The sequence below is a fragment of the Dendrobates tinctorius genome, unplaced genomic scaffold, assembly GCF_039654945.1.
Source record: "Dendrobates tinctorius isolate UK_male_01 unplaced genomic scaffold, ASM3965494v1 ptg000214l, whole genome shotgun sequence".
In the NCBI taxonomy this organism is placed as follows: Eukaryota; Metazoa; Chordata; class Amphibia; order Anura; family Dendrobatidae; genus Dendrobates; species Dendrobates tinctorius.
Window position 1 is genome coordinate 5,472,138 of NW_027361881.1, and position 15,809 is coordinate 5,487,946.

Genomic DNA, 15,809 nt, shown 5'->3' on the forward strand with positions numbered 1-15,809 from the left:
AAGTCAAAGCACTCTCACCATGCGAGTGCTGTCCAATTTTTACGCATCAGTGTCCTTTGAAAAGCAGGCAATTCATGTGCGTGTACAGTAAAATCACACTGACAGGTTAGAATAGATATGTACACATAGAATACTTACTGTGTGTGTATATACACTCACTGGCCACTTTATTAGGTACACCTGTCCAACTGTGTGTTAAGACTTAATTTCTAATCAGCCAATCACATGGCGGCAACTCAGTGCATTTAGGCATGTAGACATGGTCAAGACAATCTCCTGCAGTTCAAACCGAGCATCAGTATGGGGAAGAAAGGTGATTTGAGTGCCTTTGAACGTGGCATGATTGTTGGTGCCAGAAGGGCTGGTCTGAGAATTTCAGAAACTGCTGATCTACTGGGATTTTCACGCACAACCATCTCTAGGGTTTACAGAGAATGGTCCGAAAAAGAAAAAAAATCCAGTGAGCGGCAGTTCTGTGGCCGGAAATGCCATGTTGATGCCAGAGGTCAGAGGAGAATGGGCAGACTGGTTCGAGCTGATAGAAAGGCAACAGTGACTCAAATTGCCACCCGTTACAACCAAGGTAGGCAGAAGAGCATCTCTGAACGCACAGTGCGTCGAACTTTGAGGCAGATGGGCTACAGCAGCAGAAGACCACACTGGGTACCACTCCTCTCAGCTAAGAACAGGAAACTGAGGCTACAATTTGCACAAGCTCATCGAAATTGGACAGTAGAAGATTGGAAAAACGTTGCCTGGTCTGATGAGTCTCGATTTCTGCTGCGACATTCGGATGGTAGGGTCAGAATTTGGCGTAAACAACATGAAAGCATGGATCCATCCTGCCTTGTATCAACGGTTCAGGCTGGTGGTGGTGGTGTCATGGTGTGGGGAATTTTTTCTGGGCACTCTTTGGGCCCCTTGGTACCAATTGAGCATCGTTGCAACGCCACAGCCTACCTGAGTATTGTTGCTGACCATGTCCATCCCTTTATGACCACAATGTACCCAACATCTGATGGCTACTTTCAGCAGGATAATGCGCCATGTCATAAAGCTCGAATCATCTCAGATTGGTTTCTTGAACATGACAATGAGTTTACTGTACTCAAATGGCCTCCTCAGTCACCAGATCTCAATCCAATAGAGCATCTTTGGGATGTGGTGGAACGGGAGATTCGCATCAGGGATGTGCAGCCGACAAATCTGCGCCAACTGTGTGATGCCATCATGTCAATATGGTCCAAAATCTCTGAGGAATGCTTCCAGCACCTTGTTGAATCTCTGCCACGAAGAATTGAGGCAGTTCTGAAGGCAAAAGGGGGTCCAACCCCTTACTAGCATGGTGTACCTAATAAAGTGGCCAGTGAGTGTATGTGTGTGTGTGTGTATATATATTATATATATATATATATATACAGTGCCTACCAGTAGTATTCAACCCCCTGCAGATTTAGCAGGTTTGATAAGATGCAAATAAGTTAGAGCCTTCAAACTTCACACAAGAGCAGGATTTATTAACAGATGCATAAATCTTACAAACCAAAAAGTTATGTTGCTCATTTAAATTTTAATAAATTTTAAACATACAAGTGTGGGTCAATTATTATTCAACCCCTAGGTTTAATATTTTGTGGAATAACCCTTGTTTGCAATTACAGCTAATAATCGTCTTTTATAGGACTTGATCAGGCCGGCACAGGTCTCTGGAGGTATCTTGGCCCACTCCTCCATGCAGATCTTCTCCAAGTTATCTAGGTTCTTTGGGTGTCTCATGTGGACTTTAATCTTGAGCTCCTTCCACAAGTTTTCAATTGGGTTAAGGTCAGGAGACTGACTAGGCCACTCCAACACCTTGATTTTTTGCCTCTTGAACCAGGCCTTGGTTTTCTTGGCTGTGTGCTTTGGGTCGTTGTCTTGTTGAAAGATGAAATGACGACCCATCTTAAGATCCTTGATGGAGGAGCGGAGGTTCTTGGCCAAAATCTCCAGGTAGGCCGTGCTAGCCATCTTCCCATGGATGCGGACCAGATGGCCAGGCCCCTTGGCTGAGAAACAGCCCCACAGCATGATGCTGCCACCACCATGCTTGACTGTAGGGATGGTATTCTTGGGGTCGTATGCAGTGCCATCCAGTCTCCAAACGTCACGTGTGTGGTTGGCACCAAAGATCTCGATATTGGTGTCATCAGACCAGAGAACCTTGAACCAGTCTGTCTCAGAGTCCTCCAAGTGATCATGAGCAAACTGTAGACGAGCCTTGACATGACGCTTTGAAAGTAAAGGTACCTTACGGGCTTATCTGGAATGGAGACCATTGCGGTGGAGTACGTTACTTATGGTATTGACTGAAACCAATGTCCCCACTGCCATGAGATCTTCCCGGAGCTCCTTCCTTGTTGTCCTTGGGTTAGCCTTGACTCTTCGGACAAGCCTGGCCTCGGCACGGGAGGAAACGTTCAAAGGCTGTCCAGGCCGTGGAAGGCTAACAGTAGTTCCATAAGCCTTCCACTTCCGGATGATGCTCCCAACAGTGGAGACAGGTAGGCCCAACTCCTTGGAAAGGGTTTTGTACCCCTTGCCAGCCTTGTGACCCTCCACGATCTTGTCTCTGATGGCCTTGGAATGCTCCTTTGTCTTTCCCATGTTGACCATGTATGAGCGCTGTTCACAAGTTTGGGGAGGGTCTTAAATAGTCAGAAAAGGCTGGAAAAAGAGATAATTAATCCAAACATGTGAAGCTCATTGTTCTTTGTGCCTGAAATACTTCTTAATACTTTAGGGGAACCAAACAGAATTCTGGTGGTTTGAGGGGTTGAATAATAAATGACCCTCTGAATAAACTTTTCACAATTTAAAAAAAAAAATTAAACAAAGAAATAACATTCTTTTTTGCTGCAGTGCATTTCACACTTCCAGGCTGATCTACAGTCCAAATGTCACAATGCCAAGTTAATTCCGAATGTGTAAACCTGCTAAATCTGCAGGGGGTTGAATACTACTTGTAGGCACTGTATATACACACACACACACGTCAGTGACAAATACAATTAGTACAGGGAGTGTGTAAAATTCTGGACATGTATTTAACTAATAAATGATTATTTCACAGAAAAAAATAGCTGGGGGTCCCCTTATAAATTATAGCCAGCAATGGCAATGCAGACCGCTGCGGACTGATATTTATAGCCTAGGATGGGGCCATGGATACTGCCCCCCCCAGGCTGAAAGCATCAGCTCTCAGCCACCCCAGAAAAGGCACATCTCTAAGATGCGGTAATCTGGCACTTAGCCTCGCTCATCCCACTGCTCTATAGCGGTGGCATGTGGGATAATAGTTGGGGGGTTGATGTCACCTTTTAGGTGACATTAAGCCCCGAGGATAGTAATGGAGAGGTGTCAATAATACGCCCCCTTTACTAACCCCATAGTCATATTGTAAAGAAAACACAAACACCCATTACAAAATCCTTTATTTGACATAAACACACAGACTCCATTTTTCTTAATTAAGCCATACTTACAACCACAACTAATCCATGCGAAGCCCTTGTTCTCCTGTAGTAAACATAAAATAATAGACCAATAATATACCATACCTGTCTGGCGTTCTGTCCCACGCTGTAATCTATATCTGGGGTATATACAGTTTACAACCAGGACGGTGCTAAGATGCGACTGTCCCGGCAGAAAAACCACTGCTGAATGAGGAGATGCTGCCAGTGCAGCCTCAGTGACATAATTGCCATTCACTGAAGCTGGTCTCGCAGCCGGGCTGAACTGCTGTGACCCCAGAACCGTAGGAAAATGCCAGTCTTGAGGTCACAGCAGTTCAGCCCGGCTTCAGTAAATAGCGTTGATGTCACTGAGTCTGCACTCCCTCACAGCCTGACCCACGCTGAACTCTTGAGCGTGGGAAAATCAACTGGCATTTTCACACGCTGAAAAGGTCATTGCAGTTCAGGCTGTGAGGGAGCACAGACTCCGTGACGTCACCGCTAGTCACTGAAGCAGTGCCAGCAGTATCTTATTCTGTCCCCAGTAGTTTGCAGCTGGGACAGTCGCATCTTAGCATCATCCTGGTTGCAAACTGTGTATTCCCCAGATATGGATTACGGCGTGGGACAGAACGCCGGACAGGTATGGTATATTGCTGGTTTATTATTTTATGTTTATTACAGGAGAACGAGGGCTTCGGGGGATTAGCAGAGGTTGTAAGTATGGTTTAATTAAGAATAATAAAAGGAGTCTGTGTCTTTATTTCAAGTAAAGATTTTTTTATCACGGTGTCTGTTTTATTTACTATTTGACTATGGGGTTAGTAATGGGGGCGTCTAATTGACGCATCTTCATTACTAACTTGGGCCTTGATGTCACCTGAAAGGTGACAACAGCACCGCAACTATTACCCCATATGTCACCGCTACAGGGCAGTGGGAAAAGCGAGGCTATGTGCCAGAACTGACGGATCTTACAGATGTGCCTTTTCTGGGACGGCTGAGAGCTGATGTTTGTAGCCGGGGAGTGTTAGTATCCATGGCCCCTTCCTAGGCTATTAACATCAGGCCTCAGCTGTCTGCATAGCTATAAATTATAGGGGGACCCCACGCCATTTTTTTGCCCCAAAAAGATTATTATTAATTACATACATGTCCAGTATTTTGCACACACGCTGTACTAATTGTATTTGTCACTGACATCTATATATCCACCTATTCTGCATCTAATTAGTGTATGGAATCCAGGTCTTCTACCCTGTCGGCTCCTGCAGAGATTTTTTACAGAAGCCAACAAATGAATTACTGGCTATTCTTCTATGTGTCTCTCTATGAAATATAAAGACATATATACTGTATGTGTGTCACTGATATATATATATATATATATATATATATATATATACACACACACTCCTATTTTATGTGTATATGTCTATAATAACCTGTCAGTGTGATTATACTGCATGTGGCGCGTCATTTGCCAGCTTTTAATCTAATATTTTTTTTTTTAAGAATATTTCCTTTGAAAACGATGTGTACAGGACAGAGAACTGCTGTATGTAAAAGCTCATGTTAGAATTGCATTGCATACGGCTGTCATGCGGATGTTGCGTTTAAAAAAAAAAAAAATTGCCCAGAAATTGCATGACGCTCTCATAGCACTCGTCTGTTTTTTCAGTCCGGAAATCAGACTATTTTTTTTTTCTCACCAATGGGTAATAGCCTTAATTGAGCGGATTCTCTGGCATGAGCATCATCCCTCGTGTGACCCCGGCCTTACACTGTTTTACTCTGGACAATTCTTTGTCGGGTATAATAACCTCCATAGAGAATACAAAGTGTAGGGAATGAAGCCGCCGACATCACATGTAGTATAGCGTCACCTCACATGTGGGCCCCGCTTCACACTGCAGCCCAGTGTAACATACAGGGCTGTGGAGTCGGTAAGCCAAACCTGCGACTCCGACTCCTCAATTTCCCTTACACCGACTCCACGACTCCGACTCCCACACATATTGCTTATATTTAAGTGAAAAATTTATTGTAGTACAATGTGAACCTCAGACATTTAATCATTTTTATGATCCAATAATCAAGATATTTAGATAGAACAGAATATATATTGGTGTACTACCCGGTTTTCATTCTTTTTGGTACAGATACGATATGGATAGACAGATATGGATAAATGGATAGATAGAGCAGATTTCTAATCTGCTTTTGCTATTGAGTAACATTATCTATGAGCTCAAAAACCTTTCAGGTGATGCGGTTTTTTAAAAAGATGATCAGCTTTTGCAGCTGAAAAACGTATCCTCAAAAAACACAGGAAAAACGCTGTGTGTGAATGTAGCCTTAGATCAGGAATAGAACAGCCATTTATAGGACATTTCATAACTTTCCCAAACTCCTATGAAAAAATATTCAGCACATCCTGCATTGAATTACTGTACCCAATTTATTATATATTTTAGGAGTCGGAGTCGGTCCATTTTATGCCGACTCCAACTCCGACTCCACCAAAATGAGCACCGACTCCACGACTCCGCAGCCCTGGTAACATACATGGAAACTTGGAGAAAAAGCAGGGGCGTCCATTCATACAAGCGATATGCTTCATTCCACATCCATAAAACCTGTTCTGTCGGCTCATACAGACATTTCTGATGCTTCTCCGGCATTGCTGGCCGCTCTTAGTCATAGAGATCCCTGTGATGAAGAGCGGTCAGATAGGTCTGGATGAGCCGACAGAACTGTTATTTATGGATCTGAAATAAAAGATAACATCATTTTTATGAGTGGACATACCTGCTTTTTCTCCAAAAAAGCTTTCATGCATACCTCACCACCCTCTCATTGTATAGAGGTAGTCCTCACTAACACCCGGTCACATATGTGCCACCGAGAAACCCACAGTCAGGGTGACAAAGTATCTCAGACTGGAATATATTCGGGTAGGGGACAGCAAATGATGAACTGAGGGTGGGGGACGGGCGACAGCAAATTATATATTGAGGGTGGGGGGAGGTGTGAGCAAATAGCGATGAATTGAGGATGGGGAGAGCAAATGATGAATTGAGGATAGGGAGAGCAAATGATGATGAACTGAAGGTGGGGGAGAGCAAATAATGATGAATTGAGGATGGGGAGAGCAAATAATGATGAATTGATGGTGGGGGAGAGCAAATAATGAATTGGGGGGTAAGGGAAAGCAAATAATGAATTGGGAGTGGAGTAGAGTAAATGATGTACTGAAGGTGAGGGAGAGAAAATGATGCTGTATTGGGGGTGGGAGCAAGCCAATGATTATGAATTAAGACTGGGGGTGGGGAACAGCAAATGATGACTTGAGAGTGGGGGAGCACAAATGATGTTGTATTGAAAGTGCGGGAGAGCAAATGATGTTACTGTGCAAGGTGGTACTGTGTCACTTTTTTCTTTATCTGATTTAGTGTAGAAGTTGGGGAAAAAAAGTGGGGAATGCACTCTAGATAACTGTGTTATTTTCTGCAGAGACGATTCCTGGCTGGTAGAAGTAATGGCGATGTGCACTGGATGAAGAAGAAAAGCGAAGATGAAAGACTTCAACTAGAGACATCACTGGTAAGTCTGTGTGTTACCTGTATACTGACATTATATACTATGAACAGATCTCCTGTGTATAATGTCACTAATGATCACTGAATTACTTGTACACTGACACTATATACTACATACAGAGCTCCTGTGTATAATGGCACTGGTGATCCCTGTATTACATGTATACTATATACAGAGCTCCTGTGTATAATGGCACTGCTGATCCCTGTATTACATGTATACTATATACAGAGCTCCTGTGTATAATGGCACTTATGGTGATATTAGTATTGTGTTGTTTTTTTATTAATGATCAGTATTGTAGTATTGTCACTATACAGTGGTGAAATGTGGTCCAGCCATGGTGTGATGGTATTTGTCCCTTATTTGTGGTATTATTAGTTAATTTAGAAAATGTATGTGACACATTTCCTTAAAGAAATATAAATAAATTGTACCTAAAATAAGTGTTGGATAGTTTAAGAAATGTTTAATAGTTTAGAGTAAAGTAGGGCCCGGCCTAACTAGCGGCTTAAACATTCTTTTGGCTAAAACAAAAGCTGCTGGCTATGTATGTGATCTGGTAATGTGTGATTGGTGAGGACGGGGGGCAGAAGTAGAGTTTTTCCAAAAGTGGGCAGTGGGACGGGAGGGTGGAGGTGGAGCTGGGGTGGAGCCTGGGCGGAGTCTCAAGGGGGCCCGAAAATTTTGCCAGTATAGGGCCCCAAAATTCCTAGTGGCAGCCCTGGCTGAAATCACACGCACCATTCACCTCCAGAGCTGCAATCACATGTAGCAGTCACCTCCATATCTGCAATCTCGTGCTCCAATCACCTCCAGAGCTGCAATCACGTGCTCCAATCACCTCCAGAGCTGCAATCACATACATTAATCACATTCAGAGTTGCAATCATATGCACTAGTCACATCCACAGCTGCAATCACATGCTCCAGTTACCTTCAGATCTGCAATCACATGCACTAGTCACCCCAGGGCTTCTATCACGTGCATTAGTCACTTCCACACCTGTGTTCACATGCACCAATCACCTCCACAGTGGCAAGCACATGCAACAGTCCCCCTCCATGGCTGCAATCACATGCATCAGTCCCCTCCAGAGCAGCGATCACATGCATTAATCACCTCCAGATCTGCGATCACATGCACCAGTCCCCTCCACAGCTGCAATCACATGCACTAGTCACCTCCAGAGCTGCAATGACATTCTCCAGTTGCATACACAGCCACATTCACAACTCCAGACACTAACAATTTACATGCACAAGCCACAGCAAAAACTGTGTTTGCAATTTTTACTCCGGTTGTATCCAGAGCTGCATTCACAGCGCACAAATACAACAGTTGCATCCACATAAGGCTGGGAGGGGGTCCTATAGAAATGACTGTGCGGACCCCTCTCACAGCGTCCTATTGGGCATATTCCATAACCGCTATACGAGTCCCAGGTGACACATCCCCTTTACTGGCAGCCATCTTGATTGTCCCTCAGTTTTCTTACAAACCGATGGGGAAAAAACAAAGAAAAGGAAACTCCAGAATTAATTGAGGACCACGGCGTGGCTGACAACAGAGGGCAAAAGCGCTCCATAGGTCCTATGCCATAGACCCGACTGTTGTGGCCCCTGGAAATGTTCTGGGGCCCGGTGCCAGGGACGGGGTGCGGCTGTCAGTGTTGTGCAAAACTCCAGGACTGGTTGGTGCCGACGACAAATCCACAGAATTTAACCCTTTGTATCCGGCCTCGTCCTCCCTGAAATAATCAGAGAGTTTCCCTGCACATTCCTCTCCTGAAACTCTCTGTGCTGCTGTGACGGCCCTTACCCTGTGCACATACTAACTACACATTCCCATCCCTTCCTCGTATCATCACAAGCCGCAACCTCCCCAAATATCAGCACCTGTACTCCCTGAAACCCTCTGTGCTGCTGTGATCGCCCGTCTCTTGTATCCCTGATGTCGGGGCTTGTGTGACGCCCACAATTGGGTGATTCTTTACTGATTTTCTAGGACTGTTTACCCAGAAGAGATCGGTCCACGTGATGGCCCCCCCCATGCGGGAAGAGGTCATTGAACCTTAGGGGGCGGTCAGGTGGTCTCTAAAGAGGAGCAGGACCCTGGTCAGAGGTCACGGACCCTGCGGCACCTCTGTGGTTAGCCGGTCCGGCAGATGTCACGTGTGCATGGAGTCACTGAGTGGAGGTGGTGTGCATGGCTCTGACGTGGCAACTGACGGGGGTCAATATGGTGGCACACGGGGTCACTGAGGCTGCAGGCAATAAATGTGCCGCCACCTTCTCCCCGACCTCTCGATAGGGAATCGTGGCTCTTCTATGACCCTTGGACTTCGGTGTCAATAATAAACCAGATCTGTGACTCGCAGAGCGTGGGATCTAACGGATCTTTATGGATCTGATCATTAATCGGTGCCCATTTCCTGTTCTGCGCCTCCTAATATACTTGTCTTTTCCTTTCCTCGCCGTATCCCACATCTCTGCTTGCTGTCAGTGACGTGTTCTTGTGTCCTGGTTTCTCACAGCAGAGGGTTTGTTACATTTTGGATCCAGTCCCCTCCTCACTCGCTCGCTCGATGCTGCGGTGTCTCACTCTTGCTCGGTCCTGCGGCGTCTCTCGCACCCTTATTAGAGCGCTAGCTCAGGCATCCAGGTAGATGCCGCTTACTCTGGTCTCTGACTTTCCTTTGGTGTCTCTCTCACCCTTATTAGAGCGCTAGCTCAGGCATCCAGGTAGATGCCGCTTGCTCTGGTCTCTGACTTTTTTTCGGTGTCTCTCGCACCCTTATTAGAGCGCTAGCTCAGGCATCCAGGTAGATGCCGCTTACTGTGGTCTCTGACTTTCCTTCGGTGTCTCTCGCACCCTTATTAGAGCGCTAGCTCAGGCATCCAGGTAGATGCCGCTTACTGTGGTCTCTGACTTTCCTTCGGTGTCTCTCGCACCCTTATTAGAGCGCTAGCTCAGGCATCCAGGTAGATGCCGCTTGCTCTTGTCTCTGACTTTACTTCGGTGTCTCTCGCACCCTTATTAGAGCGCTAGCTCAGGCATTCAGGTAGATGCCGCTTGCTCTGGTCTCTGACTTTCCTTCGGTGTCTCTCGCACCCTTATTAGAGCGCTAGCTCAGGCATTCATGTAGATGCCGCTTGCTCTGGTCTCTGACTTTCCTTCGGTGTGTCTCGCACCCTTATTAGAGCACTAGCTCAGGCATCCAGGTAGATGCCGCTTGCTCTGGTCTCTGACTTTCCTTCGGTGTCTCTCGCACCCTTATTAGAGCGCTAGCTCAGGCATCCAGGTAGATGCCGCTTGCTCTGGTCTCTGACTTTCCTTCGGTGTCTCTCACACCCTTATTAGAGCGCTAGCTCAGGCATCCAGGTAGATGCCGCTTGCTCTTGTCTCTGACTTTTCTTCGGTGTCTCTCGCACCCTTATTAGAGCGCTAGCTCAGGCATTCAGGTAGATGCCGCTTACTGTGGTCTCTGACTTTTCTTCGGTGTCTCTCGTACCCTTATTAGAGCGCTAGCTCAGGCATCCCGGTAGATGCCGCTTGCTCTTGTCTCTGACTTTCCTTCGGTGTCTCTCGCACCCTTATTAGAGCGCTAGCTCAGGCATCCAGGTAGATGCCGCTTACTGTGGTCTCTGACTTTCCTTCGGTGTCTCTCGTACCCTTATTAGAGCGCTAGCTCAGGCATCCAGGTAGATGCCGCTTGCTCTTGTCTCTGACTTTCCTTCGGTGTCTCTCGCACCCTTATTAGAGCGCTAGCTCAGGCATCCAGGTAGATGCCGCTTACTGTGGTCTCTGACTTTCCTTCGGTGTCTCTCGCACCCTTTTTAGAGCGCTAGCTCAGGCATCCAGGTAGATGCCGCTTACTCTGGTCTCTGACTTTCCTTCGGTGTCTCTCGCACCCTTATTAGAGCGCTAGCTCTGGCAACCAGGTAGATGCCGCTTACTCTGGTCTCTGACTTTCCTTCAGTGTCTCTCTCACCCTTATTAGAGCACTAGCTCAGGCATCCAGGTAGATGCCTCTTGCTCTTGTCTCTGACTTTTCTTCGGTGTCTCTCGCACCCTTATTAGAGCGCTAGCTCAGGCATTCAGGTAGATGCCGCTTACTGTGGTCTCTGACTTTTCTTCGGTGTCTCTCGCACCCTTATTAGAGCGCTAGCTCAGGCATCCAGGTAGATGCCGCTTACTGTGGTCTCTGACTTTCCTTCGGTGTCTCTCGCACCCTTATTAGAGCGCTAGCTCAGGCATCCAGGTAGATGCCGCTTACTGTGGTCTCTGACTTTCCTTCGGTGTCTGTCGCACCCTTTTTAGAGCACTAGCTCAGGCATCCAGGTAGATGCCGCTTGCTCTTGTCTCTGACTTTTCTTCGGTGTCTCTCGCACCCTTATTAGAGCGCTAGCTCAGGCATTCAGGTAGATGCCGCTTACTGTGGTCTCTGACTTTCCTTCGGTGTCTCTCGTACCCTTATTAGAGCGCTAGCTCAGGCATCCAGGTAGATGCCGCTTGCTCTTGTCTCTGACTTTCCTTCGGTGTCTCTCGCACCCTTATTAGAGCGCTAGCTCAGGCATCCAGGTAGATGCCGCTTACTGTGGTCTCTGACTTTCCTTCGGTGTCTCTCGCACCCTTTTTAGAGCGCTAGCTCAGGCATCCAGGTAGATGCCGCTTACTCTGGTCTCTGACTTTCCTTCGGTGTCTCTCGCACCCTTATTAGAGCGCTAGCTCTGGCATCCAGGTAGATGCCGCCTACTCTGGTCTCTGACTTTCCTTCGGTGTCTCTCTCACCCTTATTAGAGCGCTAGCTCTGGCATCCAGGTAGATGCCGCTTGCTCTTGTCTCTGACTTTTCTTCGGTGTCTCTCGCACCCTTATTAGAGCGCTAGCTCAGGCATTCAGGTAGATGCCGCTTACTGTGGTCTCTGACTTTTCTTCGGTGTCTCTCGCACCCTTATTAGAGCGCTAGCTCAGGCATCGAGGTAGATGCCGCTTACTGTGGTCTCTGACTTTCCTTCGGTGTCTCTCGCACCCTTATTAGAGTGCTAGCTCAGGCATCCAGGTAGATGCCGCTTGCTCTGGTCTCTGACTTTCCTTCGGTGTCTCTCGCACTCTTATTAGAGCGCTAGCTCAGGCACCAGGTAGAGGCCGCTTGCTCTGGTCTCTGACTTTCCTTCGGTGTCTCTCGCACCCTTATTAGAGCGCTAGCTCAGGCATTCAGGTAGATGCCGCTTACTGTGGTCTCTGACTTTCCTTCGGTGTCTCTCGCACCCTTATTAGAGCGCTAGCTCAGGCATCCAGGTAGATGCCGCTTGCTCTGGTCTCTGACTTTCCTTCGGTGTCTCTCGCACCCTTATTAGAGCGCTAGCTCAGGCATCCAGGTAGATGCCGCTTACTGTGGTCTCTGACTTTCCTTCGGTGTCTCTCGCACCCTTATTAGAGCGCTAGCTCAGGCATTCAGGTAGATGCCGCTTACTGTGGTCTCTGACTTTCCTTCGGTGTCTCTCGTACCCTTATTAGAGCGCTAGCTCAGGCATCCAGGTAGATGCCATTTACTGTGGTCTCTGACTTTCCTTTGGTGTCTCTCGCACCTTTATTAGAGCGCTAGCTCAGGCATCCAGGTAGATGCCGCTTGCTCTGGTCTCTGACTTTCCTTCGGTGTCTCTCGCACCCTTATTAGAGCGCTAGCTCAGGCATCCAGGTAGATGCCGCTTACTGTGGTCTCTGACTTTCCTTTGGTGTCTCTCTCGCCCTTATTAGAGCGCTAGCTCAGGCATCCAGGTAGATGCCGCTTGCTCTGGTCTCTGACTTTTCTTTGGTGTCTCTCGCACCCTTATTAGAGCGCTAGCTCAGGCACCAGGTAGATGCCGCTTGCTCTGGTCTCTGACTTTCCTTCGGTGTCTCTCGCACCCTTATTAGAGCGCTAGCTCAGGCATCCAGGTAGATGCCGCTTACTTTGGTCTCTGACTTTCCTTCGGTGTCTCTCGCACCCTTATTAGAGCGCTAGCTCAGACATCCAGATAGATGCCGCTTGCTCTGGTCTCTGACTTTCCTTTGGTGTCTCTCGCACACTTATTAAAGCGCTAGCTCAGGCATCCAGGTAGATGCCGCTTGCTCTGGTCTCTGACTTTCCTTCGGCGTCTCTCGCACCCTTATTAGAGCGCTAGCTCAGGCATCCAGGTAGATGCCGCTTACTGTGGTCTCTGACTTTCCTTCGGCGTCTCTCGCACCCTTATTAGAGCGCTAGCTCAGGCATCCAGGTAGATGCCGCTTACTGTGGTCTCTGACTTTCCTTCGGCGTCTCTCGCACCCTTATTAGAGCGCTAGCTCAGGCATCCAGGTAGATGCCGCTTACTGTGGTCTCTGACTTTTCTTCGGTGTCTCTCGCACCCTTATTAGAGCGCTAGCTCAGGCATCCAGGTAGATGCCGCTTGCTCTTGTCTCTGACTTTCCTTCGGGGTGTCTCGCACCCTTATTAGAGCGCTAGCTCAGGCATCCAGGTAGATGCCGCTTGCTCTGGTCTCTGACTTTCCTTCGGTGTCTCTCGCACCCTTATTAGAGCGCTAGCTTAGGCATCCAGGTAGATGCCGCTTACTGTGGTCTCTGACTTTCCTTCGGTGTCTCTCGCACCCTTATTAGAGCGCTAGCTCAGGCATCCAGGTAGATGCCGCTTGCTCTGGTCTCTGACTTTCCTTCGGTGTCTCTCGCACCCTTATTAGAGCGCTAGCTCAGGCATCCAGGTAGATGCCGCTTGCTCTGGTCTGACTTTCCTTCGGTGTCTCTCGCACCCTTATTAGAGCGCTAGCTCAGGCATCCAGGTAGATGCCTCTTGCTCTGGTCTCTGACTTTCCTCCCCGGAGACCCTTGGGGAAAGGGAGGATAAAACAAACAAAGGCATCCCCGTGGATCTGAGCGGGGACCCCCACCGGGCGGATGATGAGGGTCATACTAGGAAATATTGGCCGGTGCCCAGTGGCCCCCGGTTACGGCGAGTCGGTCTTCCCACATAGTCGAGGGGGAGGATTTGGGGCCCGTAGGCTCCTGGGTGCGATTACAACCCCTGCACCTATTCTAGTTCTGCCCCTGTCTGGCACGGTCCTTGATGGTGCACGCACTGTGATGACTGCACCCAAGACGCATTTAGTCACTGACTACTGGCTGGTACTTACAAGCTCCACCATGATGAGGATCCCCGGGATCGATTTTAGGAAGGAGATGTCCGGCCTGGGGCAGAATCCTCCTCCGCCAGAGGCCTCCGGGGTGCTGGTCTGGGTGCTGACTTTAGCAGGGAATTCGGCCATGGTGCTGGGGATCCGTCACATGCGGGTGTGGACAGGACGGGCGAGGAGCAGATACTGGGGCTCGCCTCTGCTCGCTCCCTACCTACGCCCCAGACGCCAAGGTGCAGAGGGGCGGGCGCAGCGGTTACACAGTAATAGGATCTGTGCGCCCAACACACGGGGCAAAGTCTGCGACAATAGTCTCACCTGTGCTCGCTGCAGCGCGAAGGTGCTCCGTGCTTAACCCTCCACCTGCCGGAGCAGAAGGGAGGAGGAGGAGGCGCAGTATCCAAGCGAGGACAAGGCCTTGGTGGAACCAGTGGGGTCACATCCAGCTCCAAAGCAGCACAGAAAGGCATGAACTATTGGACTGCGACCACTGTCCTCTCCCATATTACACAATGGGGGAGTAATGCTGCGCACTCTCTGATACTGTATCACACATGATAGGATTAGATACAGTACCTAAGTCAACAGTATCAAATACTGGGCTGAGCTGCAGCGACACTGTCCCTGGGAACCTGCCAGTAATATAGTAACAGGGTCAAACATCTCATCAGTGCGGTGTACAGTATTATGGCTGATTGGTGCTAATGATGGCGGAACATTCATGTTATTAGCTTAGGTGACGTTATATTGTCACAACTGTGAGTACAGAGCGGAACAACGTCCACACCCCGAGACATCCACCTCACCGCCCGACACGGCATATCATACATAGGGGGCAGTATTATAGTAGTTATATTCTTATACATAGGGGGCAGTATTATAGTAGTTATATTCTTGTACATAGGGGCAGTATTATAGTAGTTATATTCTTGTACATAGGGGGCAGTATTATAGTAGTTATATTCTTGTACATAGGGGGCAGTATTATAGTAGTTATATTCTTGTACATAGGGGGCAGTATTATAGTAGTTATATTCTTGTATATAGGGGGCAGTATTATAGTAGTTATATTCTTGTATATAGGGGGCAGTATTATAGTAGTTATATTCTTGTATATAGGGGGCAGTATTATAGTAGTTATATTCTTGTATATAGGGGGCAGTATTATAGTAGTTATATTCTTGTACATAGGGGGCAGTATTATAGTAGTTATATTCTTGTACATAGGGGCAGTATTATAGTAGTTATATTCTTGTACATAGGGGGCAGTATTATAGTAGTTATATTCTTGTACATAGGGGCAGTATTATAGTAGTTATATTCTTGTACATAGGGGGCAGTATTATAGTAGTTATATTCTTGTACATAGGGGGCAGTATTATAGTAGTTATATTCTTGTATATAGGGGGCAGTATTATAGTAGTTATATTCTTGTATATAGGGGGCAGTATTATAGTAGTTATATTCTTGTATATAGGGGGCAGTATTATAGTAGTTATATTCTTGTATATAGGGGGCAGTATTATAGTAGTTATAT

At 47.4% G+C, this 15,809-nt stretch overlaps 1 protein-coding gene across 1 annotated transcript in view; it reads right to left on the bottom strand.

The window, feature by feature from the left end:
• PLLP (plasmolipin) overlaps positions 1–14,498 on the bottom strand; it is a 38,795-nt gene extending 24,297 nt beyond the window's left edge. The window contains exon 1 of the mRNA XM_073554963.1: positions 14,273–14,498. Coding sequence (XP_073411064.1) covers positions 14,273–14,404 — 132 coding nt within the window. The 5' untranslated portion in view covers positions 14,405–14,498. The remainder of the gene's footprint in view (positions 1–14,272) is intronic.
• Between the last annotated feature and the right edge of the window lie 1,311 nt (positions 14,499–15,809).